This window comes from Corticium candelabrum, chromosome 6, assembly GCF_963422355.1.
Source record: "Corticium candelabrum chromosome 6, ooCorCand1.1, whole genome shotgun sequence".
NCBI lineage: Eukaryota > Metazoa > Porifera > Homoscleromorpha > Homosclerophorida > Plakinidae > Corticium > Corticium candelabrum.
The window spans coordinates 1,295,188-1,321,700 of NC_085090.1; the positions used below are offsets into that span (position 1 = coordinate 1,295,188).

At 40.9% G+C, this 26,513-nt stretch overlaps 3 protein-coding genes and 1 long non-coding RNA gene across 16 annotated transcripts in view; 3 read left to right on the top strand and 1 right to left on the bottom strand.

Annotated features, from left to right (window-relative positions):
* The window catches only part of LOC134181520 (mucolipin-3-like), a 19,572-nt gene extending 4,684 nt beyond the window's left edge, over window positions 1–14,888 (bottom strand). The window contains exons 1-3 of the mRNA XM_062648795.1: window positions 14,349–14,888; window positions 8,478–8,639; window positions 631–790 (exon numbers count right to left, since the gene is read on the bottom strand). Coding sequence (XP_062504779.1) covers window positions 631–790; window positions 8,478–8,639; window positions 14,349–14,876 — 850 coding nt within the window. The 5' untranslated portion in view covers window positions 14,877–14,888. The remainder of the gene's footprint in view (window positions 1–630; window positions 791–8,477; window positions 8,640–14,348) is intronic.
* Window positions 14,889–14,937: 49 nt separating this feature from the next.
* LOC134181437 (uncharacterized) lies at window positions 14,938–19,291 on the top strand. Of its 2 annotated transcripts, none has more exons than XR_009970151.1 (3): window positions 14,938–15,862; window positions 15,933–16,104; window positions 19,071–19,291. It is a non-coding gene; the product is annotated as an uncharacterized LOC134181437 (long non-coding RNA). The 2 variants fall into 2 exon arrangements; XR_009970152.1 differs by having other exon boundaries at window positions 15,823–15,862; window positions 15,926–16,104.
* Window positions 17,058–18,881, top strand: LOC134181237 (uncharacterized). The gene has a single exon (XM_062648478.1). The coding sequence runs from the start codon at window positions 17,141–17,143 to the stop codon at window positions 18,767–18,769; it is 1,629 nt and encodes a 542-aa protein (XP_062504462.1). The 5' UTR covers window positions 17,058–17,140; the 3' UTR covers window positions 18,770–18,881.
* A 1,814-nt stretch (window positions 19,292–21,105) lies between the features above and the next one.
* LOC134181004 (uncharacterized) lies at window positions 21,106–25,921 on the top strand. Of its 12 annotated transcripts, XM_062648193.1 has the most exons (21): window positions 21,106–21,272; window positions 21,338–21,801; window positions 21,875–21,949; window positions 22,518–22,794; window positions 22,851–22,921; window positions 22,986–23,108; window positions 23,164–23,211; window positions 23,262–23,351; window positions 23,416–23,481; window positions 23,572–23,651; window positions 23,714–23,798; window positions 23,884–23,934; window positions 23,994–24,038; window positions 24,109–24,176; window positions 24,393–24,437; window positions 24,494–24,515; window positions 24,575–24,643; window positions 24,699–24,813; window positions 24,880–24,949; window positions 25,005–25,062; window positions 25,399–25,921. In XM_062648193.1, exons 3-15 carry the CDS (start codon window positions 21,875–21,877, stop codon window positions 24,430–24,432), a joined length of 1,119 nt encoding a protein of 372 aa, XP_062504177.1. In that variant the 5' UTR covers window positions 21,106–21,272; window positions 21,338–21,801; the 3' UTR covers window positions 24,433–24,437; window positions 24,494–24,515; window positions 24,575–24,643; window positions 24,699–24,813; window positions 24,880–24,949; window positions 25,005–25,062; window positions 25,399–25,921. The 12 variants fall into 12 exon arrangements, with proteins under 12 accessions (XP_062504177.1, XP_062504170.1, XP_062504178.1 ...); XM_062648186.1 differs by having other exon boundaries at window positions 24,393–24,515; XM_062648194.1 differs by having other exon boundaries at window positions 24,505–24,643.
* The last annotated feature ends 592 nt before the right edge of the window (window positions 25,922–26,513 follow it).

Here is a 26,513-nt window from a genome sequence, read left to right on the forward strand (position 1 = left end):
AAGTTAGTTTGAAATAGTTGGCTCTTTGATTCAATGCGACACTACCATGCATACTGGTAAAGTATGTATGTATGACTGATAAAGTATGTAAAGCATGTATGACAACCACTGTCTGCATCTCAGGACCAGGAATCAATCGTTTTTCACTTTGACATATTGACATACCTATCGTACTACACAATAGAATCTGCAACGGGCATAACAAAAGATTACCATAATCTTGGCGCTGCTCTGGCGCTACATGCAGCACCATAGCGCCAAATGGGCACCCCTGCTTTGATTCATTGCTCAACAAGATATGGATAACTTGGAATGTTTTGACAAGCAGTAATCCCAGCTAACCCTGCTCTAGCCCTACTCTCAAGCAGGATTAGGAAAACCCTGTCGTAACCCACATTCCTGTCGTAATCTGACCTGATGTATTGTAATTGGTTATACTAAGGCAGTAGCAAACCCAATTCTAAACCCTGGCCACTGTCAAGCACTCAGGCAATCAATGTGAGTGATGCAACATGATACTCAGACAAACCAATACATACAGGTAAACAACAAAAGACAAGGAAAAAGGGTAAATAGACAGCTACACAGCAGAAAAAAAGACACACAAGTAGGCAAGCACACAAATCATACGTGTCACAATTTCAGGATCAAATTTATATGTCCAGTTGAAAGAATTGATAAGGCCTTGTTTAAATCCAGTAAAACACACTGTCACAGGAGGTGGCTTATCAGAGTTCTCTTTGCTGGCAAAATCATAAGAACCAATAGCTGTTGTATTGATGAGATAATACTACAAAGATAAAACAAGCTATATGAGAATCAGCAATCGCTCCTGACTGATGCGTGGATGTATACATGGACAAATAAATTTTCAGGTAAATAATCTTCCCCAATAAAAAGTGCCTGCATACCACACCCTTATGGTGTACTTTCCAACTCATTTTTATTTTTATTTTAATGAGTCATGATATACGTAAAGACAGCATATACAACCGTAAAAGAAGACTGTTGTGTGGGGAAGAAAATCATGCTATTCGTGCCGTAAGTTTCAAACCACACAATTTAATTCCACGTGATGACTTGCATACTTTGCAGCAGCAGATATTGTGGATGCCTGCAGTGACTGCAGCTACAACTATTGCAATTGCCTACTAGAAACACATCACTGACAACTGAGAAACTGTTTCCTGGCCATCAAACCACACAATTTACTTCTGCACAAGAAGAAAAATTGGTCATTTTTCTTCAAAACTGCAGAACGTTCTTCCCGCACAACATTCTTCATATACGGTAAATATAGTCCAGCAATAAGATATACATCATCATAACTACTAACAAGAAATGAAGTATTATGGATCAATAGACTATCAGTGCTTACACCTACCAATACCATGAAAATGAAGTTCAGATGTCAACTTTAGTGCTTCCAATGTTTCGTTCAACTGCCAATTAACAGTTAGCCTAAGTCAGCTGTCAGATTCACCTCTGCACTTAACTAATTGTAAGTGTCCTTGTATTTAATGGAATTGTTTCATTGTTTCATAGTAAGCTGTGCTAGAGGGCAGTAGTACTCTAGGCATACATGTATCTCCAATAATTGGTGCACACACACACACACACACACACACACACACACACACACACACACACACACACACACACACACACACACACACACACACAAACATGCACGCACGCAGGCAGGCATGCGCATGCGCGTGCGTGCACACACACACACACACACACACACACACACACACACACACACACACACACACACACACACAACTATTACATCCCTAAGTGGCCGACCCCAACAAACAAGCGCCATCTCTAACAAAACAAAACCCCAATTATTCTACATATGTAGTCAAATCCAACATGTCAAACTCAGGTTCTAGCAAATATACGAATTATCATTGTAGCATTGTGTTGCCACAATCAAACAGAGAGCTGTTGCAAAAGGTTGGAGAACTCTTGCTGTAAATCAATTCCATTATAGGTCATAGTTTTGGCTGCAATAGTTCTCAACGTTTGAAGACTTGCTTGAGTCCAAAAGCCCGTGCCAGAGGGTAGAACAGTCCTCCACATTTAATACCAATTGCTCGTGTTTGTAATCCTTTTCCAATTCTCGTGCCCTTGCAGCGACTCCAGCCATTTCTGCAGCTTCACATACATACTTAGCTTAGACAGTGTTACGAACTGTTATGTCAAAGAAAGCAGGCCTGCCATCAACAAAGTCTGAATGAAAATTGTCACCAGGACAAGCTGTAGAGTTACTAGAATATGTCTGTTCTCTCTTGGCTGCTTTGTTGTCTATCAGTAAGGCATGCTAAATAATGTCACATAAAGCATTATGACGTCTGATAAGAGCAGAAACATAACCACAACCCAGCAAATGGTCTCCATGAGAGTCGATGATAATGCCACAAACACATCTGAGAGAGTCAGGAGAATCCGGAAACAGAAGAATGCCGAGCCAAATCCTGATGGCAATAATGAACTCATGTTGAAGCATAAATAGGCCAAGATTTTGGTTTGGGGCGGCCCTCAGCCATGCTCCAGCATAAGCGGAAGAGATTGTATTAAGCCTTGCTCTGTCTCTCACACTGCTCATGTCCTTGAGAGACTGAAAATAAATGACATCCAGCTGCAACTGTAGTGCCCTTTGCGGTAAAGTAAAAAAGGCAGGCTCATCAGTGCCTATATGATTTTCAAGTTCTACAGAAAATTTTTCTCTTTCCCTAATTTCACCTGGCAAGGTTAAAGTTTGAGAAAAAGAGCTTTTGAGTGGTACACAAATTCATCGAATCCAAAGTGGAAACAATTCTAGAACTTCCTGCCTCAACAAACGCTAAACCAGGTCACGCATAGCGTTGCAACTGCCTAGAAAGACAGTTGATGATGATTTCAAGGCACTTCGTAAATCTAAACCTCCGAAGCGTAGAGGCAGAGTTGCTTGCATCCAAGCTGGATCCGAAATAGACGAATTGGTTATTTGACATAGTGAATGTCTCGTGCCAGAATCAAACGCGAAAGTTGTTCAATATTAAAGTGGCTGGGAATGGTTCAAAGTAGTTGGTTTAATTTGCAAACGCTTAGACAACTCTGCAGTAACAGGATTGCTACCTGCAAATTCTCCAATTCTGGTAATATCCTTTGAGCTTCTAAAACCTTAACCACACGATTACCAAAATACTTGATAAAGAAATCCTCTGGACCAACAATGGGAGATCCCAATTGTTCAGCACCATACACAGAAGTGTGAATTCGTCTCACATCTGCTCAATTTCAGGAAAAGTTTGATTCCCAGAAGGCCAAAATACCTTGCATTTTTAGATTACAGACAGACCAAAACTCAGACCTTTCAACATCAAGGATTGCAACAACTTTGACATAGACTTTCTAGTACCAATAAATGTACCATCATCAAGATACCATAAAGAAAGATGTAAGCCTTCAAGTAGACCAATCTCATCTATGAGCTCTAGAATGACCAGTGAAAAAAGCATGGGAACCAAAGAGTTAACCCTGTTGTACTCCAGCCATGGATGAAATTTGATGAGAGCCAAAGCGTAGTTCACCAGCAGATTGATATGACCACCCTACCCACTAAATCTGGAAACTCTCAATGAAGACGGTGGAGAAATACCTCTCGATGACACTCATTAAAAGCATTTTTATGTCTATTTTAAAGCAGCACAACTCTTCAATATGACGATACTCTTCAATGTAAGAGCATATCGAATGAATGGCAGCTTCTAATCCACCTTTAACTCCCACTCTGACTTGATCGTAAGAAAGCAATACGTCAGGCAACCTTGACTTTATTTATGGCAGAGCAACAGACACGGCTAACTAGTCTTTGCAGGACCACACCTACGGCAATTGGGCGAACACCGCCAGACTTTTTCGAAGAGCTACTAGAGGTGCACCTATCAACCAAGGAGCAATATCAACATGTACGTTTCCAGACAAGAGCACTTGGATACTAGTCTTATCAGATTTTCCAAACAAAGCTGTGCATCAGGAGAAATGATACCACATAGGATCAATGAGGTGCTGAGCTAGTAATCTAGAAGCTCCTGGACTTGAACCTTTGGAAAAGCTTTAAGAGCAAGAAGAATAGCAGCAGAGCAACCAAAGATGGTGGGATGTCATCAGAAAGAGATGGAAGATTGTAGATTGGATGACGACCAACCAACTCTTCAAAAGCCTCATTATCATCCAAAGACGCACATCCCAATGAACCCAAAGGGTGCATAGCAAGGCCATAGCGACCTTCCTTGGCTAAATTCAGTGCATGATGAATGTTGCATCTCTTGAGTGATTCTGAGTTGTGCTCAAAGTCATGATATTAAGATTAGCATCACACCTGGCTTCCTCCCATAATGCAGTGAGAGCTCCTTCCTGCCACAAGGAGAACTCTTACCAAAATCAACAATGTCTCAGATGAAAGCTGTCATGTCATGACACAACCCCTAGCAACCATTTACTGCAGAATTTAGCAGAGAAATAAAGCATTGAAATGTACTGTGTGGGCGGGTTAAGTTTCTTCCAGACTAAACCATTGCTGGTTAGCAAGGAAGACCAATACATTTCAAGGTAAGGATTGTGAAACATATGGCAAGTTGTGATTTATTGATTAAAGGGCTACTGCAGCGCAAAAATCAAAAATTATTTTTAGAGCTAAATTAAAAGATCTACATATGTGTACTTTAGAAAAAATACAATTAGATTTTTTGCAAATGTACTGAGAGAATGAAAGCAGTTGAAAGCTACTTCTGCAACACTATTTCAGGAATGGGGCGGTGTTAGCAGTGACATCAGTGGAGGCAGAGTACTGCTATCATATGTACTAATAGTATGGCGAGCGACCTTGTTACGCGTAGAGATTCGAAAAGTGATTCAGAAGATTGGTCGTCGTCAGATTCTTCGTTGAGCAAAGTGCTGGAGCACGTGGAAGAGCAATCTCTCAGTCCATCGACATCGTCATCTGAATACAGCAGAAGACGTTGGATCTGTGGAACTGTATATGTTTGAGCCACTCACGGACAGTGCATCTACTAGTGAATTGCCCTCATCTGCTGATGTTGACGAACGCAGTGAATGGCTGTCTGACATGTCGTGGTAAGTCCTAGTGCAGAAGCGGAAGTTGGCGACAGCTGTACACAAAGTGTCTCCGCTAGGTGTGATTACGGTTACAAATTATGAGTACTGTGCAAGTGTGTGTGTGTGTGTGTGTGTGTGTGTGTGTGTGTGTGTGTGTGTGTGTGTGTGTGTGTTTGTGTGTGTGTGGGCACGGTGGAGCAAATGGTAGAGCATTGGTGATGACATCCAGAATCTTGTATTCTGTGATGAGAGTTGAAGGTACGATCCTGGTGGAGGCAACACTGTCGCAGTTTCCTTGAGCAAGAAACTCACCCACACTTGCTTCTCTCGACTCAGGAGTATAAATGAGTACTTGGTCATTGACTGGGGTGGACAACACCACTGGCTTGGCAGCAACATCATGCAGTACACGAGTACGTGTGGGCCTTGGTGTCCAGTCCCAGAGCTGCGCCATTGTCAGTGCCCCTGGATGACTCTGGCCAAGCTCCAGGTGGATTGTAGCCCTGGCCCCAAGACTCCACGTAGTGCATGGAGGCCCTGTCTCTAGAGGCAGGGGTAGCTATCTCCGCAACTGACCTCAAGGTCGACGTCGAAAGACGTGGAGTGGAGGGCTTAACATTTGTCCATTTTTTGTGTGTTGCAACAGAATCACAGAAGGTCTCTCCAGAATGAGAGAATACGATGCCAGTTTGCAGTGCATCGTAGATCACCCTGGTTTTTATTACAACTGTCTTGATGTATGGGTACAGTACTGTACTGCAAACAGCATACTATCAGTATCACCAAGAACATAGAGCGAGAGCGCTACCGCCGTCTGCACATGAGTAATACATAACCCCTTCTTCATAATGAGTCGTGCAGTGTTTGCGCTTTCCGAAGACATCACAGTCTGTGAATGTTCACGCCTCTCTCCTTCAACAGAAACAAGAGCTTCTTCCAACAACTGAAAGTGAAACGATTACTTATTCGTTCGTTTTGGTGATCAACAGGCAACTGCACTTACTCTAGCTCTTTCTTGCTTTTCGAAGCCAAGCCTCTTATTCTTCCAGGGCGGTTGCGGTGAGCAGAATCAACCTGCTGTACAAAACGGTTGGTACTACATCAGACTATATCCTTCTCTCTTGCTGATGAGTCCAAAGCTTTGAAACAACTCAGTCTCTTTCTCAAAACAGTGTTCTTCGAAGTGACAGCTGCAAACTCCATTGTGCTCTTCCCAGCCGTCTCCTAGTACTTAACTGTTCACTGAACTTGTTTTTCCCACCTTTTACAAAGGTGTGGATTTTTTGAAAACCAAAATACACTAAATCCAGACTGACTAGAGTTGTTGCAGCCTGCTGCAACACAACGTCGCACCATACTCAAGTATCACAACAGGGGATAAATCAATGTGCTAATCTGCCCCATTCCGAAAATGGAAACGGAAGTAACTTTCAACTGCTCTCATTCTCTCAGTACATTTGCAAAAATCTAATACTATTTTTTCTAAAGTACACATATGTAGATTTTTTAATTTAGCTAAATATATTTTTGATTTTTGCACTGCAGTAGCCTTTTAAAGCAAACTGAGACCCCAAACTTATCATGATGTGTTTCTTTTCTATTTGTCTAGTGTACACTTGTGAAACTTAGGCCATGTTCACACTTGAGTTAGCATAGCCTCATACCAGACCCTCTCGCACCATCGTGCCCAGTTCCCGTATAACACAACAACGCCGGAGAGGGTCTGGAATCATCCCGCCTCCTTTCTTCACCTATCACCCCACGTCATCTTAGTGTCACCCCACGTCACCAACATCAACACTTTCATGCGTTTGGAGCCTGGCAGCGCGTGCCATCAGACACGGTGTTGACTATGACTTCCGATCTAGAGTCTCTTGGAGATGAAGTCCTCTCTTCCAGAGAGGTTGGCAAATACGTAGAGCTTGCGTTGAGACAGGATACCAGCATTAAAAGGAAACAAGTAGAGTACAAATGGAAAGTCAAATCGGTTGCAAGACATTCCGTGTGACACATGAGAATAACTATTAAACTAATCGTATTAGTAGTCTGACGCTTTGTGACATACGAGCTAATTTGACCATCTAATAGCATAAATGGTAGGCGGAATGATCCCAGACCCTCTCCGGCGTTGTCGTGTTATACGAGAACCAGACAGGACAGCACAAGAGGGTCTGGTACAAGGCTAGGTTAGCAAACCCGGGTGTGCGCTAATTAATTAATCGTAACACCCTGCTCTGCTATCATGCGCAAGGTATGTTCTCACATGTTGACCTTGTCCACTTGCCTCTAATTAGGGTGTGTGAACTCTAGCAGACTGCAACTGATTATATCAGGTACTCAAGCTACGCTACTCAATTCCCGTGCAAGAATTGAAATGTCTTCTGACCACTTTCCGTCTTTGAGTGCCTTCTCTAGGTGTAGGGACCACAAGCGTGTGATAGAACAGCAACAGTTGCCTGAATCTACAGATACAACAACTTTTTCACTACAGAAGGCGTGCTGCAAATTCGATTTGCTGAAGACAAAACTGCCAGACCAACGCAAAGTAGAGCAATCTTTCTTTGATTCATTGATGTGATACGCAATATGAATAAACTAGAATGTTTTGACAAGCGCTAACCCCAGCTAAACCCAGCGCTAACTCTAGCTAAACCCAGCGCAACCCTACATTTCAGAAAGGCTAAGCTAGCCCTGCTCTAACCCACATTCCTGTCGTAAACTGAACTGATTATTGTCATTGGTTATGCTAAGCAGTAGCAAACCCAGTTCTAAAGCCTAGTGTGAACACAGCCTTAGTTAGGGTAGTGCTGGGTTCCTTTGCTTGGCAGTACTGAACACCTGTTTTAAACCGAAAATGAGTGCGATTTCTCAGTCGTTGAGTCTTTGCTTTGAAAGAGTTTGTTATGTGTATGAGACGCTACACATACGGTGAGCCTGGGGCACTGGCACTCTTCTGTAATAGTTGCACACAGGGCTTCTTCCTCACCACAAGAATCTTCTTTGTCTTTGCCAGTGAAATAAAAAACTTCCTACTCAATGCTGAAGTTTCCAGACGTATGTGTACGTAGATCTTGCTAGAACATGCATTCACATCACACGTATGCTTCTAGGTGTCTCCTCACACTTCTACGTGTAAGCTACAGGTATGTGTGGATTTTGGATAACACTTGATATTTGCTAGCCTATTGGTCTATACTCTGAGTAAGCTCTATGTTTGTAATAACACACAGTAGGTAGCCTACAGGCATGGCACAGTACCATTCGACCAAGCTTTAAAATTTAAAGAACCCTGTAAAAGAAGTGACAGCTTCCAACATTCTCTATATATCAGTTGACAGGATACAATAACATGCTCAAAGACCAACCTGATGAATGGTAAACACTAACTGGTCAAAGGCATCATCCACCTTGTACACCCGTGTGGTTGTCTCAGGTTCGTAGCCATTAATAAAGAGATGATGAAAAGCTTCGAAATTACTAGCAAAGAACTGAGCATCTCCAAAACTTGACTGAGTGAACAACACAATCTACAAACACAGAGAACATCCAATCAAGATACATAAACTTACATGCAATTAAACATACACTTTGCAATACAACAGATCAATTTTGTTGAGCATGAAAAACATTCATTTCCCAACATTAATTAAATTTATAAATTAAATAATTATCTAAAAATTTGGTTTACAATGCCTGGCAACATGCCTGAATATTTATCAATGCATTGATAACTTTCTGTACACACATTCCTAGCTGGCAGAGTAAAACAAAACGCATGTCTATGATAGTATGAAGTTTTCTCCTAAACACCACTGTATAAACCGCATAAGACAAAATACCGTATAAGATGAAAATATTTGCAAGAAATTTATTTTGGCGGCTTGACGGATTTTTCAGAAAGCACCAATATAAAATCTGCCATTAATTTGGCCACAAGATATGTTGACATCATCACCCACGTGGATTACATACTGTATCTATTGGAGATGTACTGGTACGTCATGCGGATGAGGCCATAAGAAGGTAATCCCTGCTTGCTGCCTGTTGTGCCTATAACTTGTCTAGCAGAGAGGTTAAACAAGATAATAATGCCATGAAACTATCGATCAAGCAGGAGGAGTCATGCGGGTCATGTTCTTTGAGCTGACATAGCCATTCTTCATCAATACAGTAGAGGAAACCAGTAAGTTAGAGAAATGTGATGGCCATGAATGCAGCTGTAAATCGCCAATGCAAAAACTCCATAAGGCGGTCACTTAACTAGTGGGTGGGTGGGAAATATCATACATATGTCAATATCAAATGATGTCCAACCGCCAAAATAAATCCACCAATATGTTTTTGGTCAATTTTTAATCTGCCAAAATAAATTCCTGCCAATTTTTCATCTTATACAGAACCGGAGGGGAATTAATTGGCAGATTGACGGATTTTCTAGAGTGCCAATATAAAATTTGCCATTTGGCAACTGGAATATTGTGATTTCATGTTAAACATTGAGTGTACCCACCAGTGATATTTATGTCTGGAATGTGATAAAGTTTCTTACTATACAGTACTTTGACGACTACAGACTATTTACAGACTATGCAGAATTGTGAAACTTCGTATAATTTTAGATAGATTTTACTACACTGTAGTAGCTTGCTTAGAAGGACAATAGTGTCTAAATTGTATGTCTACGTAACAATTCTATCATGGTTTTCAGAAGGCTCATAGCTGTAGCAGCAGCTAGTGTAAACACAGCTTCAATTACTAGTTTAAAATGCAAATATAAATTTGGCATTATGCAAACTTGAACTGACTGAGAACACAATTATTAAGTTTGACTATCCTATCAAAACTGCTCTGACAGCAAGTAATGTAAGAGACCATTAGGAATTTCAAAATTTTCCACAAGTGTACAAAACATACGCTAAAGGATAAGGGGTGAGAAGCTAATCTTCTAAGAAAACGTTGATGTCAGTCATGTTGTGTATAATCAACCAGTTTGTCACAGCTTTCTCTGGTTTCATCCAGCATGCAAATTTAGCACAAAGGGCTGAGCTTCTAACACTGTCTCTTCTGTTTAAAGGTTAAGTTAAAAGGTGATATCTACAAGTAAGTAATCATTTTCAACAATTTTACATACACTTTTGTACAAGGGGACAGACAAAAAGTGTACGTTTTGTAAGCTTGTGAAAAATGTTGAAACTTTTAACAACCCCGAAGGTACTGCATGGAAGCAAGATGCTCTCTGTCATCTATTCAGCAAATCAACCAAAACCAAGTTGCATTCCATGACGTGGCAACTGCTAATCAACCCTACACTAATCCTTGTTCACATCCAGACTTGTTTACATTTTTGGCCTTCTCCACAAGAACGAAATGCAAATAATGCTAAAGATTTCCTGAATTAGTTCTTCTCAATTCCAGCTCTGTCATTACTACGTAGTAGCCTTGTCTGCAGAATCCCATGTGATTGTCAAGTCTGCTTCCCTTATTATAAGAGCCAATATACAACAAGAAAAGAGAACTCGACATCTCTGAGTACAGATAAGTCTTATGTCACAACAGGCATGTGTAAACGTTCAGCTGGCCTAGTTGCTCTCCTAACCAGCAATTCCCAGTGTAGCTTGTTGTGAGGAGAACATCACTGATGCTCTAGCCTATATTAGTTTCATGCTATATCCTAATATCCTACTCAAATACCCAGGAAATACATGCTCTATAATAAAAAATAAAGATTAAGGTAAACCTCAAATATCTTAGCTGGGAGCTGCTGCACATAACTTGAGCACTGACTACATAGTAGAGTCTCCTCTCGCTCATACTTGCAGTACATTGCAACTTCTCTGCAACCTGCATGTTCTACTATTACTTGCTTAGGTTGGAGCCCGATTACAGTGACACATAACCTAATACACAAATGATCCACTTATGTCATTGAATAATAAACCTACCCCTCGACTGATAATTTCAAAACAGTGCCTAATGAAAATTTACTAGTATAAGTAGACTACAAGTGCCACTAAGCACAAGAAAGGCAGAAAAGCTACGATGAGATACGACAACCCGAATCTTGGTAACCTTGACCTTGATTGACCCCAAGTGCCCATTTTTTGAACTTATCTGAGATTGTAACAAGATCATATTCTGAACATTTCACATTGATATGTTAATTAATTAAGCTGTTCAAGAGATATCAATCATGTTTACAGACAGACAAACATGAAGCCATCAACTTTTGTTACATCGTGACATGTTATGTACCCCAGATGACCCACAGTGTTCAATGCTACTTCTAAGACATTGCCACATCCCCAGTCACTTGGTGAGGACAGTGCCTCCTTCTTTGCTTTAATCCTCAGCTTCATCTCATGACAACCAAACTCAACAAGCACTTTACTTCATACTGTCTGTTGAATTGTTCTCAGACCGTTAGTGAAACCAGTATGGTAGTTTTGAACTAACATCTTTACAACATATATCTCCTGCTGCATACAGTACCACAATAAGTAACCTAACAGTTTTATGGTATAGTATCCTATCCCATCCTATTGCATATCCTATTACCTACGGTATCATATTCTGTGGTATTGGTATTGTGTCTCCTATTATATTTTATAGACCCTCTTGCAGACTAAGCCTTTCGTATTCTATCCTACTGGTATTGCTTATCTTATGGTATGGTATCGTATGGTATCTTGTCCTATGGTATCATACGCGTATCGCTGTGTCAGCTTACTTATTGCCAGTACTGTACATAGTTTCTTGTGCACACACATCTATTGTTATTCGTAATCGATTTCCTTGTTGCTGAGATGCACCTCATGTCATATTGGGTAGCCTACATGGCCTTCAATCTGACACAGCTTTGGCAGCAATAACGAGGCTTGTCTTCTAAGGTAGTCTAGGTGACCTTACCCATGACACTATCAACTCGCAACAATAACTAACATCAAAATTATCAGAAACGATGTATAACCTTATGATCAAAAGTCTTTCAACAGGGGACATGCATAGTGTATTAAGCAATGCATCCCTCCAATACAATAAATGTAGTCAAGTGAGATGCATCCCACAAGACTACGGACAATTTCTAGATGAGGTAGCAGTTCTTGGCTAGAAGCCATTCCATTAGCGGAAAGCTAGCGCTAAACCCCAGCCAATTCACTTAGTGGCTTCAATGAGAATGGAATGCCAATGACTTTTGGAAATTGGCTCACTGTGTGAGTGTCAGAAGGAAATAGACAAAGAAAGATATCATCTCTTTACTTGCAAATTTGGAAGAGGCCCAGTATGGCAACATGATGCTGTAGTTGCCAGTTGGTCTAAGTGTCTTAGAGAGCTAGATTTCAATTACAAAAAAAGGAGCCGAGGCTACGTTATACATCTACAGTGAGTCACCCTAATATAGTTGTATTTGACTCTGATCAAGGTTCAAATACTGACCAAGATGTGGCTATGGCTTACCCTTAGAGCTCAAAGGCTCTAACTCACTCTGCATGGATTTGAAGCAACAAGAAAAGAGAAAAGAAAGTGAGCAAAGTATGATCAATTGAAGTTACCAGGAGGAAAATCACCAACCAGTCCACACTGACACACATCAACTAAGTAACTAAGGGCGCGTTTCCACTAGTGCCTAAACCGGTTTAACAAGTGGTTTAAGCTAAACTGGTTTAACAATTCACTTGTTTCCACCTGCACTAAACCAGTTCTATTTTAAACCTAAACCACTTTCCTAAACCCACTTCAAAGTAGGTTTAGCAAAGTGGTTTAGGTTTAACTGTCACGTGACAGTAGCACGCTTGTTTTGATGGCTCCCGACAATGTCGTTTTGATGATATTGACTATTTTGCTGGGATAGGATTGCCCTAAAAGATGTAAGGGTCGTTAACTAGGGGAAAGAAATCAGTAGCTACGGAAAGAGACAAAACGGTGTCCTTGGTCATCGTCATGCAAATTCCTACTAGCAGATGCTAAATCAGTGACAACCAACAGTTGCTCTGACTCGGCGATAAAGCAGCCCTAAACTTCAAAATAAGGCGTTCCTAGACAATTTGTTTTGCACATCCCGGATGTACAAGTTCCTAGTGGAAAAAGTCGCTTTCTTGAACTGGTTTAGTTCTTAAACCTGTTTAAGCTAAACTAGTTTAAGGTGCAGCTAGTGGAAACACGGCCTAAGTACTGGAAGCTCACCGCACACGTGCACAGAAGAATAAAAATCACTTACACATACACTGTACTAATAGAACAGTAAAATTTAACTATGTACGTAACTAGTTTAATTAAAGAAGCATATTATTAAAACTATCAATAAGTTTACTCACATTTTAGTATGAAAGTTTCACATTAGAGAGCACACTGTTCTCTATAATGAAGCTAGTCAACTGACGTGAATGATACTGACTTCATTATATTGTACTTTAGCTGTACGTCTTGTTAGGCTGACATCAGCGATTACACATGCCTTATTTTTCTACCATGTCACATTCTACTTGTTACAAGAGTGAAGAATGTCAAACATGACATTGTATGACTAGTTCTTGACAGCTACAACACTACCTATTGTTGAAGCAAAAGGAAAGTACAAAACATATAGCAAAGTTCAAACCATACTCGACTATAATCCTACCCTGAATATAAGCATGATGTAGCTACTCTCGAGTACATACCAATAAGTCAGTGGATCTTAGTCTGTAATCAGAGTGACTTATCCAACAGATATCTGACTGACCACTCACTGACCAAGCTCATATACCCATATAAGCAGCACAACAAGAAAAACTTAACATACTACAACAACTAAACACCAATATATTCACTATCGACAACACCATTCACTTTACAACAATACTGTTGTACAAGCTACTGATAATTATAAAACACAACACTAAACAGTCAATAACAACAAATGTTCCAAACTGTACCCCTATCACTGAAGGGACCTATTTACTGTATACATGTAGAGTAACCACTAGCAATCAATTTACGCTTAATTGTTTCAATCAAAAATTAAGAATTATGTAAATATCCACACAACAATAAAACAATATCACAACACTTCACATACCCACATAAGCTAGAGCAAGGTCAGCAATTCACAACCATGTTTTACAGTACTTATGAAGCATTGTACTGCTGGTGTCATTCATGTATTTTTAGTGTTGAGCGCAGGAAGCAGTTATACAGAAGAGGTCCACACTGTGATGGGATCAGACGACCAAATCAACGTAACGTAATGTTAACCTTACCTGGGCTGTAACGAGTACAATCTTCACAAACAGCAAAATGAGCTTCCAAGGCTTGCGCTTATGATGTCTGAACTTGTGAAAAGGATTGGCAAAATGGTACCTCAGCTTATCCTTCAAGCTGCGCAGCTCTTTGTTCAACTGCCTTTTATATTCCGCTCGAGACGGAGGCTTTCTCAGCAGCGGACGGGGCTCGTCGTCCTCCAGTCCTAGCTGTCTGTCTGTGTCCGAGCATTTGTCAAATTCCTCTGATGTGTCGCTGATTACTCTCGTTTCAATCCTACGGCTACGACGACGTCGCAGACAGGACAGATCGGGAAAACATCCCGATGAGTTGGCGCCCCTCGCTTCATTGCATTCAGTAGAATCGTTGCTGGTTACTAGGGGCCGTCTTTCTTGTTCAAACTGCGTGGAGAGAGATTCGGCGACAAGTTCTGGGTTTTGTTCTTGCTTTAGACAGCGACAACATTCACAGGAGCACAGAGATACCTTACGACGCGCTGACTCAAAGCAGCGCTTCACTGACTCCATCTCTGGTTGAATGGACGTGTCTTTCTAACGCGCGTTAGGGTCATAATGTGGAGAGGAGATATCGCCCGTTTGTACTTCTACAGTCAGGGAGTGCGATGCAACGACCATCTAACTATTAGGTCTGCGTATGTAGAAGTTGAACTAACTCCTGTCGCGTCGAGTTGTTTCGTGATCACACGTTATTCGAAAGGACAGATCTAGGCTTACGGTAATTCCGGGGTAATTCTGCACACTTTTTAGCTAATTAGATGACCCATGTACGTATATTCTGCAAGAGATTGCGTGTAGTATACGTGGACGGCTGTTCTTGGCACCATGCAACTAGACAAGCAAGCGGTTGGACGTTTTCTGCACTAGCTAGGGTCAAATATCACCCACATGACAACTAGAGCTCCACAGTGAATTTATCGAATTCTAATCACTGCGAAGTCGAAGTGGTACCGTAGCGAGACTACGAGCGTTTTCACGCTATTCTCACCGTGACGTCAAAACGAGTCGCAAAATTTTAGATAGCTGTACAGGGACTGTACAGGGACTATTTGGTCGCGTGGACTATTTGGTCGCGTGGACTATTTGGTCGCGGGCAATTATCTCGCTCCTGTTTGGTTCCCGAAACCGTTTAATTAGGGCTTATTTGGTTTCGGCCACCTGCAGGGACTTTTTGGTCGCGTGGACTATTTGGTTTCGCGTTTATTGCGCCTCGAATCGGCACTCTCCAACTCTTGCAGCTGTACGAGACGGACGCGAACGACGTGACGATGGCCATGATACTTTTCACGCGTCTCCCAGACGTCTCGATGAGCCGAAATCGAGTGCGACCTGCTTCTTCTTCGTTTGTATTTGGCTTCATATGAATACCGAAGTCATCACGACATTGTCGATCGCAATTTTGCGTGTCTGACGTTTCCTTTTGAGGCAAATCTCGGCTCGTCTGGCAGAGGACGTGTTGAAAGTAGGCGGAGTAAGAATGTCTTGTGCGTTACAAGGTAAACAAACATGATCTGATCGCGGAGTGTAGAGATGTGGTGATGTGCCTAAGAATGTTTTAGTGCGTAGAATGCTGCGGCTAGCTGCAGATTTATGCATCGATCCTGCATGGCATCGATCGATACCTAGGTGCACAGTGACGTATGCGTACTGTCTACGCAAGAAAGACGATCTACGTCTCTGAAATTGGTTGCGCACGACCAAAGATCGGTGATGACTTTCAGAACAGAAGAGAAAATAAGTAATATATGTAGTTCGAGAAACAACTAATTAGATGTATCTGATGTAAAATCACTTATTTGCACTTGGTCTCTCAGATGGGTATTGATGGTTGTTTGTTTGCGTTGTTGTACACTATAAAACGACGCGTTTGTTTAGTGAAATCTTGTTTTCTTGTATACATGCATCTTCTGTGTCTTTCTGCCATTTAGTCTGTCCGTCTGTCTATCTTTTCTTTGAATGGTGACACAGCAAATGAGCTGCAGTAGAATCAGGATATGCAGACAAGAAAATGAAGACAAGAACTAAACTAATCAGCATGCAGCTATGCGCATGCATGCAGATATGAGTGTGTATACAGAGATGCAATGCAAGAGTGATCAGTGGAAAAGTGTCTAAGTCTGTCTGTCTGTCTGTCTGTCTGTCTGTCTGTCTGTCTGTCTGTCTGTCTGTCTGTCAAATGACATTTATTTCAAATATACATTTATAATACAATGCTAGCAAGGTAACTATATAAAGTTTGTAACTGCAAGAGTTTACTGTCTGTCTGTCTGTCTGTCTGTCTGTCTGACTGTCTGTCTGTCTGTCTGACTGTCTGTCTGACTGTCTGTCTGTCTGACTGACTGTCTGTCTGTCTATCTGTCTGTCTGTCTGTCTGACTGTCTGTCTGTCTGTTTGTCTGTTTGTCTGTCTGTCTGTCTGTCAATACATATATTTTCAAACATTGAACTATAATACACCATCTAAGCAAAGCAACTAAATACTACCCAAGCCAATAGGGCTTGGTTCTACCTACAACCATTTATGTTTATGTTGCTGCCTCTTGAAACAATCTTCTTTATTTTTCTGTTAATCACTCTAGCATTTGATCGTTGTAGACACACAGAAAACACAGATCTCCAGTATGTCTTGAAGGTTGATGCATTTGGCTTTCCGTCTTCGTCTCTTGATAGCTGTGTCTGTCTGTCTGTCTGTCTGTCTGTCTGTCTGTCTTCCTGTTCTCAATTGCTTTACAACCAATCATTGCCTCAGTTCAAGACCGTCATCAAGATACAACTATGCTGGCGTATTTGGATGACGTATATGTTGTTGGTTTGCCTGAATCTTCCATCTCAGTCTTTGATGATGTAAAAGGCTCCCTCAAAGATGTTGGCCTGACTATACGAGACGAGAAATGCAAGCTGTATTACCCAGATGCGCCAGAGCACTTCGCTACAACAGTTCCTATTACAAGAGTAGGAGTCCATGTGTTGGGGACGCCTATAGGCGCACCTAGTTACATCCAATCAAGTTGTACAAGGGTAGCACAGGATGGCAGTTCACTTTGCTCTAAGCTAAAAGATCTTGATGATCCTCAGTGCAGTCTTCTGTTACTCAGACATTGCCACGTCTCAAAAATGAATCATCTTGCCAGGACTGTATCTCCCAGGGATGTATCAGAAGCTGCGGGTATCCATGACCTCCTTACCAGAAAGACTTTCACTGACATCATAGGATTGGATCGGTTGGACGACACCAAGTGGAAACAAGCATCCCTGAAAATTAAATTCGGTGGATTCGGGCTCACGTCAATTCGAGGTACAGCTCCTGCTGCATTTTTGGCAGCATGGGCACACTCACTTAAAGAACTCCCCAATAGATTTCCATCAATGTGTCGGGACTTAGAAAATCTCTATCAAAGCAGCCCTAAGAATGATTCCTCTACCATAAGGTCAACCTTGTATCAAGCAGTGTCTAATCTTCCTCCCAAGTCAAACTTGGACGATGAAGAAGAAGTTATATATCACACTCTAGAGGAGATGATCAAGAACCCCAGGAAACTACAGCATCGTTTATCAACGGACATTTCCTGCATGGAAGCAGCAACATTTACCAATAGAATAGTTGAGGAAAAGGACGCGGGAAGAATGAGATCCTTGCAAGGACGAGGGGCGGGAGGATGGCTTGAAACAGTCCCCACTTCAGACAAGCACGCACTAAAGCAGAATGAATTTCGTCTAGCGTCTTGTCTGAGGTTGGGTGTCTGTCTGCCATTCAGTCAGCTCCTTGTAAAATGTGAGTGTGGAGCAGAGCTGGACAGAGAAGGATATCACTTGATTACATGTAAGTATGGGGGAGGTCCTGTCTGGACGCACAACACCCTAGTTTCTGGATGGAGCGAGTGTCTCAGCGATTTGCTCATATGCCACCAGATTGAGCCAAGACACAGATACATCCACACTGAAGATAGACCAGACATCACATTTTACGACGTAGACTCAGGAACAACAAAAGAGATAGATGTTGCTATGGCTCATCCCTGGAGCAAAGATACCATCAAGGGAGCGTCCACGACATGTGGATATGCAGCAACAAAACGAGAGGCAAGGAAGGAAGTAAAGTATCGCAAAGAATCATTACCAGATGGTTCTAAGCCTTTTGTTACTCCTCTGGTGTTCGAACACTTTGGTCGTTGGGGACCCAAAGCAGAGGAATTTTTAAATGAACTTGCAAAGAAGTCCAAAGACATGCTGGGAAGGAAAAATGAAGCAGCGTTTAGAAGCTATTGGAGAAGAAGATTTTCTGTGATTATTCAGAAATGTAACAGTAGAGTTGTTTTAAGAAAGCTATCTAGGCTTTCATTGAATTGTTTGGATGGACAAGACAAGCTAGAGATGGACAAAGCCATTCATAGTTCTATTCATTAATTAAAACGAAGAACAGTAGGAAAGTAGAACTTTTAGTACTGCAGCAAGTGATGTAAGTAGTGACGTTTGATGACAATAAAACAAATCTGTCTGTCTGTCTGTCTGTCTGTCTGTCGTTCGCTTGTTTCTTGTGTACCGTACTGTTGTTGTCCAATATTATTTCTGAACCAATGCTTACTTTTGGATGTTTCTCGGTCTCTTTTTCTATCTCTGTTGTTTGGTTGTTCTTTGTGTGCCTTGGTAGTGTATTCAAGATTGCTTCTTATTTGCAATAATTACGTTTTTGCTTTGAATTATATAGATCGGTGATAGTATTCCATTGAAACTTTTGTACCACTTCTCGTGTTTCTCACTTTGTGGCGTTCAGTATCCTGGTAGAAGCGTTCCTGAAAGTATACGCGTCCAACAAAACTTGGCATTGCGAGTAATGCAGTTTTTAAGTGTGAAGGAATAGTCTAATTAGCTGAAGTTCTGCGAGGCTATACGAATATTATACTTTAGCGAATTTAGTGTAATATACAAACGTTCTAGTCCGCTGTCAAGCGACTTTCCACTTGCAAACGCTGTGTTATATAACTACAACTGTAGTCGTCCTCGCTAGTGCAACAACACACAGAGCACAAGAATCCCTCTATGTAAAAAGAAGACTGAGGATTTGGCACGTTCGTCTCTATAGATCTGCCACACAGAATCGAAATCACCTCCAACAGCTGGTCCATGTATGCACACATGACATTAATTGACACCTCATTAATCACAATCTAAACAAGTTCTCTACCCAAAGCAGGTGCGCATTATAACCTCAAATTACCTGCATACGCATTGCCTTCGTTTTCTGGACGTTGGGTTCACACTGCTAACATAACGTCTAGGAACAATTTACTACACTAATGATTACGACATTACGAGTGTGTCATCGTAAGTTCACGATGATGTCGTCGTAGCACTAGAAATTAGCAGCTAGATGACGCATGTGTAACTCGTTGTCACACTTGGCCTACGTCAACCGTTTTTTAATTCAGTACTCTACATGTAAATAACAATTGCGTTTACTTGCCAACGTCGTCACTACGAAACACTACACATAAGCCAAGCGACAACTAGAACCACGCTAAAATCATCCAACTACGAATCGTCACAGAATTATCAGTTTTGCGTACACGGAACTGTAGGCGTGAGAAGAATTTGCCCTGAATTGTGTGCGTCATCAATCTGCTTCTCTACAGTTGCAGTACCTATAAATTGAGTCGATTTTACCTGGTAGTCACTCTATGCGTGTGCTTGCTCTAGCCATGAACCAGAACGGCAGTAAACAGGGAAGAGGAAGAGGACCTTCTGCTTTGGATGACGCGGTTTACAATGTTCTACTTGGTCTTCTCGTCGATGCGTACACATGTGCGCCGAAATCAGAAAGATCAAAAGAAGGACGTGTTGCTGTGCGAAAGAGAAAACACGATGACGTTCAAAGTACTCACAATCTGTTGACAGGCCAGAAAGAAACAAGACTAGTCTAGAAGAAGTCAGGAAAAATTGCTCTCAAGAGATCTGAGGTTACAGATGCAATTCGAAAAGAGTACCAGAGCACGAAAGGAGAAGGAGCAAGAAAGTTGTACCACAGAATTGGAAGATACTTTGTTGGATTGGGAGGCCAACATGGTATTCAAAAACGTCTCGACACGTTTCCTGAAAAACAAAAACGAAAGCCACTATTTTCAAATCGTCCGCAACTGCGCAGTATTTCGTCACGTAGGGTGATGGGAAGGAATCAGGTAGACTTTGTGGACCTACGAAAACTAGCAACAACAAAAGGTGAAATCACGTACACGTACGTGTTGTCTTTAGTGGACGTATTCAGTCGCTACGTCATTTTACAACCTCTGTCCGACAAGTCAGCAAAAGTCGTAGCTCAACACCTTAGCTCCGTGTATTCTATTTTTGGTCCACCACGATTGCTGCAATGCGACCAAGGCAAAGAGTTTACGGCACGCGTGACTAGACAAGTTATGAAAGCTTTCAATTGTCGGATGATATACGGATCGCCTTATCATCCTCAGTCCCAAGGAAAGGTATCTAAAGAGTATTGTAGTGCTCCTCACAAAACGTATAGCTTGTATTTTGACCTTATACATTTAAGATTTTACGTAACGTATGCATGTAGTTAAAAATGTTATGTACTAGAATGAACGGTCTCATCGAACGTGGAAGGAGAAGCTGAAATTAGACCTCTACAACAATTTAGCAACAACGCCTGGAGTCGACTGGGTCGGTGTACTACAAAAATAGGCGCAGCTGTACAACAACAGCCCACACAGTTCACTTGGTATACTTAATTAATTGTCTAGGAAAATGTCACATTAGATAAGAAATAAAAGTTAGATGGTTCTTGTTCAGGTATGAGAGTCCATTTCACGTGCTTTTTGGACGCGAATCAAACGTAGTTCTCTATAAGCGAAGTCTTGATTCAGAAAGCCAGTTAGAAATAGACATTGGCAGCGACAGTGAGGTAATCAAGTTTTCTGCATTTTGTCATTTTTAAGCATTTGCTTCACTAATATATGAACATTTTAGACGCTATCTATTGCTAGCGATGACATTCACAGCAACACTAGCGACGATGATGACAATCACGTAATTGAGACTGAGCTCAATATTTTTGAACGTGTAAGGAAACAAACCTACGATTCGTCGCAAGGAAACAAACCTACGATTCGTCGCAAACAACTGCTTATCGACAAGCGGAACGTTACGCAGCATCTCATTCGTCTTCTATATACAGCGTCGGTGATGCAGTCCTAGTTCGTTTACATACGAGTATCAGCCGAAAGAAATGAAACAAGCTACCGGTTACCCCGGTTATTGTCAAAGGAAAAATTATAAAAAGCAGAAGAATCGGTACCTAGTGCGCGTAATCGGCGAGCAAACAGCTACTAAATGGTTTGCAGTATCGGATATCACATCCCTTACAGCCGAGGAAGAAAACATAAGACAAGCACTAGCCAAAAAATTATTACTCTTGAAAAAGGCTAAAGAAAGTAAGGACAAGGCATGCACCTTCTACTTGTACATGTACACGGGCTTTGCATATTTTCACTTCTATTATTGTAGATGTTGAGAAAACGACTGCATTTAGTGGCTATGTCAAGAAAAATCCCAGCATTTCAGCGACTGTGGCTTCACAAGGTATGCAACCATTGAGGCTGATTGCTGTCAACACACACACACACACACACACACACACACACACACACACACACACACACACACACACACACACACACACACACACACACACACACACACACACACACACACACACACACACACACACACACACACACACACACACACACACACACACACACACATAATTTCTCAGGTACAGTAGCCGACGACAGCGAACTTGCACAGATAGCCCAATTCTCTCTTTATGAACACGAAGTTGAACAACAGGCAAAGAACGACATTTCTTATTCTCTAGTCTGTCGTATTGAAGAAATGGGTCTTGCTGTGAGAAAAGAGGTCAAAGGAGACGGCAACTGTTTCTTTAGAGCACTAAGTAATCAAATTAGTCGTTTCGGTGTCAACATGTCCTACCAAAAGATTAGAAAGACGATAGTTCGGCACCTAAACGAAAATCCTTTCACAGTACTATATAGTAGCAAATTTGGCATGGTATCATAATATAATTAAGTATTGTTTACCATATTAGCTAGTATACGTGTACATTGCTACTTTTATGTCTAAGCAGGACTCAGAAGAACATCTTTCTCAATTTATTCCACTCAAATGGACAGACTATATTAACAGTATGAAAATGCCGGGCACTTGGGCGGATGAAATTGTCGTGCGAGCTGCAGCAACAGTATTTGACCGTCCAGTGTACATTGTCTCTTCCCTTGAAGATGAAAACAGCGACAAACAAATTAACGCAAGAACTGCAGAAGGGAACCGGCGTGCACCAATGCTGCTGGGGCATGTGGCAGAAAACCACTATTGGAGTCTGGATCTCAATACTGCAAAACAGCGTTAGTAAATTACATTGTACAAACGTTGAAAAGCTGCTGCATTAAAACTTTGTTAGCAGAAACGTTTCCAGGCAACCGACGCAAAACTGTTGGCGAGTTTGACATACCTGCTGCTGCTGCTACCATAGTATCCAAAATATGTTTTTACAATTTGTTCAATAAGTAGAACTATTGAATTTGTTGTATTGTAGGTAGATGGTGCTTTGCGTATGGCTGAGAGCAGTTTCCAGCATAGACTAAGTACGGTTCAAAGTTATGAATTATTTTCATCTGATTTTCAATCGCTGCAGTCCAAAAGATGGTTGAACGATATAGTCAGTGAGCTAACGTCTCTAAGTAGTATATTATATATTGGTATCTTATTTTTAGATAGTAAATGCTTTGCACATAGTATTCCAGCAAGAGGCAAACTTGATGGTACGCGAGAAAATTTGTCAAACTTTGTGCGTTTCATTTCTTTTTTATAGAATTCCAATAGAGTATTGTCAATGAATTCCTACCTTGTTCCAAGTTATGGAAAACGAGGATACGACGGCGTATGGAGGGCTACTATGGAGGTAAATAAAATGACAGAATATTCCTTGTTAAAATGTAGAATTCATGCAGTAAAGCATTGTATAGGTCAACGTCTTTGAATACGAACTGATTGCTATACTTGTCCATATGAAGAATCACTGGATAAAAGTGGTTAGAATCATACCATTCCATGTCAAATCTCATATCATTCTGCGGGGTCTAAGTTTTGAAAGTGTGAGTGCATGACAAACTGCATTATAGATTGTTGACATTTTCGAGAAGTGTCTCAATGTTATCGATTCGGCGGGAAACACACATGACGCTGAGTGTGATTGCATTATGTAATTCTACTGTCAAGAGTTCCAATTGCATTATCTAATATTGCCATGTAAATATGTCGTAGACTTTGGTTGTGTGATGAGCATAGGAGGAAATATGGTACACTGAGTAACAAGGATTTTTGGCAAAAGAAATACCTAGTATCAAAGGTGAGCAGATGTGTGAGGCTATCTATAGTGCGTAGCTCGTACTATGGATATGCACGGAACGTTTGCTAATCTATGTTAAATGCAGGAAAAGCCTCAACAGATCGATAGTGTCAATTGCGATGTTTGGACCTGTGTGGTACGTCTAGGGCTATAAATTGATAAAGAGCTATAGGCCATGCATACTGCGATTTACAGAACATGAGAGACTACTCTCTTCTTGGGAAGTTGCAAAGACGCGAGGTAATAATTATCATAGAATCATTCTGATTAATGCATTAATTAATTAATCTAACAACATGTATTCCCATAGATGAACATGGAAACTGTACGACGTTGGCTTGCGTATCGCCTTCTACACTCAGTCACCAGTTCATGCGAGTAAGTTGTTGCCTACAGATGTTGATGTATGTACTAAATTTAGTTGACTGGAGAGAGACTATCCCGCTAGCTGTGTAATTAATTAAACGTGCTAGGCGTATTATTAATATATAAACACTAGAGAGCTGGTAGGGAATTTCGTGGTAGTTTTGCTATCTGTAGACAGTATCAGCTAGGTAATATTGCAATGCAAAACCTTATTGTAATATATTCTAGAAACGAGAATGAAAAAGAATTATTGAAACAAGATCAATAGAGGAGGTAAGATTAATCATTAAAAGTTAAAACCTATTAAAAATTTTTGGCAACCATGTGAGATTGTTTTCAGAACAGCAGAAAGTAAGTATCCAACTGTTCAAGAATGCTGCAATATACACTATTCAGATTATTGCTGCTAGCACATCATCATCTGAAAACAGTTGAGCCTACTGAGCAGATTCTAGCCGTGACTGAAAACACAGTGCAAAGTAAGCAAAACTGCCACTCGACCCATATTTACATTAATTTTACTTTGTGATCAAGGCAGTAGAAAAAGACCCAAAAAGTCATTGTCACTAAGAAACACGAAGAAACGACGTCTTGTATCGTATCATGCAATAGAAAAACCAGGCACTGCAAATGCTACACGTCTAGAACGGTGTGAACAATAATTTAGTATAGTAATTGACTAGTTGCTCAAAATGCAATTTATGTAAAACTGTAGCAATGTCCTCACATTTGATGAAGATCGCTTGTCTGCAGAAAATGACAACGATGTCAAAGATTCGTTTACAGTAAAACACTGACAACGTTTCTTTACAATATTCTGTTGCAATATATTTTATCAAGGTATCTTTTAAACCGTCAGATGTCGTCGCACCTATTGAAGGTACTACGGATACAGACAGTAAGTAAGACAGTATCATATCTGCTACAAAAATAAACAGTTAATTTAATTAATTAATTAATCTCTTTGTTTACTCCAATACCCAATTAAGTGTTGAAACACTGGCTTCTACACCTCGAACCAAAGAAGAAGATATCGATGCATTAGATGATAAGTGATTATACGTATATAGACAGATAATAATTTACTGGACGATTCTAACGTCTACTGCGAAAGTGTATATTCTCGTAACAGATAGATTGCATTGCAGGAATTTAATTCTTATTGTGCGTGTGCAAATCTGCAATTAATTAATTGCAGTGTCTTTAATGAAACTAACGGATCGTTATTTTGCAGGTATCCACTGTACTGTCAAAGACCTAAGAATTACGATAGCCAAACTAGAAAAGAAAAATGCTATCAAGGCATTGTTGGATGCTTGTCCAACAACTACACCAGCAAACTTTTCCAGAACAACAACCATGGCAGAAAGCCTAAAGCAATGGAAACATGTCACAATAGGTGCGAGATATTCAATACAATTCATCAAGTACGTGCAGCAATATTTTACCAAATGGTATTTTGCTAATCGCAAAAGAGCACAATACATTGCTGACGACGAAATCGACACCTTCGATGAATTTATGGGCCAGCCAGGAGACTGGAAATACTGCGTAAGAGCAAAGCACGCAGTATTTCATATACTAGCTTTTCATCACCTGCAATCATGGGCAACAGACAACATTGCTGTGGCAATGGATACAGTATTGTCAAGTGACTGATTAGTAATGTACTGTTGCAGAAGTAGATTGTATAGTTACCTGTCATGTAATGTAAGCAAGTACACTCGATTGCAATAAACTTCTTTGTTTTGCACTAATTTGCAGTTTAATAACCGCAGTTCAAGGACATCGCAACATAATACAACTACTATAGCTGCATGGCAGAGAATGGCCAATGCAATGATTTACTTATAGCTGAATGGCCAATGCAATGATTTACTTATAGCTGGGACCTCTTGGTTACGAATAAGCTAATTATTAAGAAATATAATAACTAAGACAGACAGACAGACAGACAGACAGACAGATTATATTTGAACTCTTACTCTATTAATAACAATAGACAGACAGACAGACAGACAGACAGACAGACAGACAGACAGACAGACAGACAGACAGACAAACAGGCAGACAGACAGACAGACAGACAGACAGACAGACAAACAGGCAGACAGACAGACAAACAGACAGACAGGCTATTTTCGCAGAGTGCATATCCATCATCGCAGGAAGCCGAGTACAGCATGCAGACAACAGACCGGACAACTAATTAGCTAACCGCTCTACACTCCGTGATCAGATCATGTTTGTTTACCTTGTAACGCACAAGACATTCTTACTCCGCCTACTTTCAACACGTCCTCTGCCAGACGAGCCGAGATTTGCCTCAAAAGGAAACGTCAGACACGC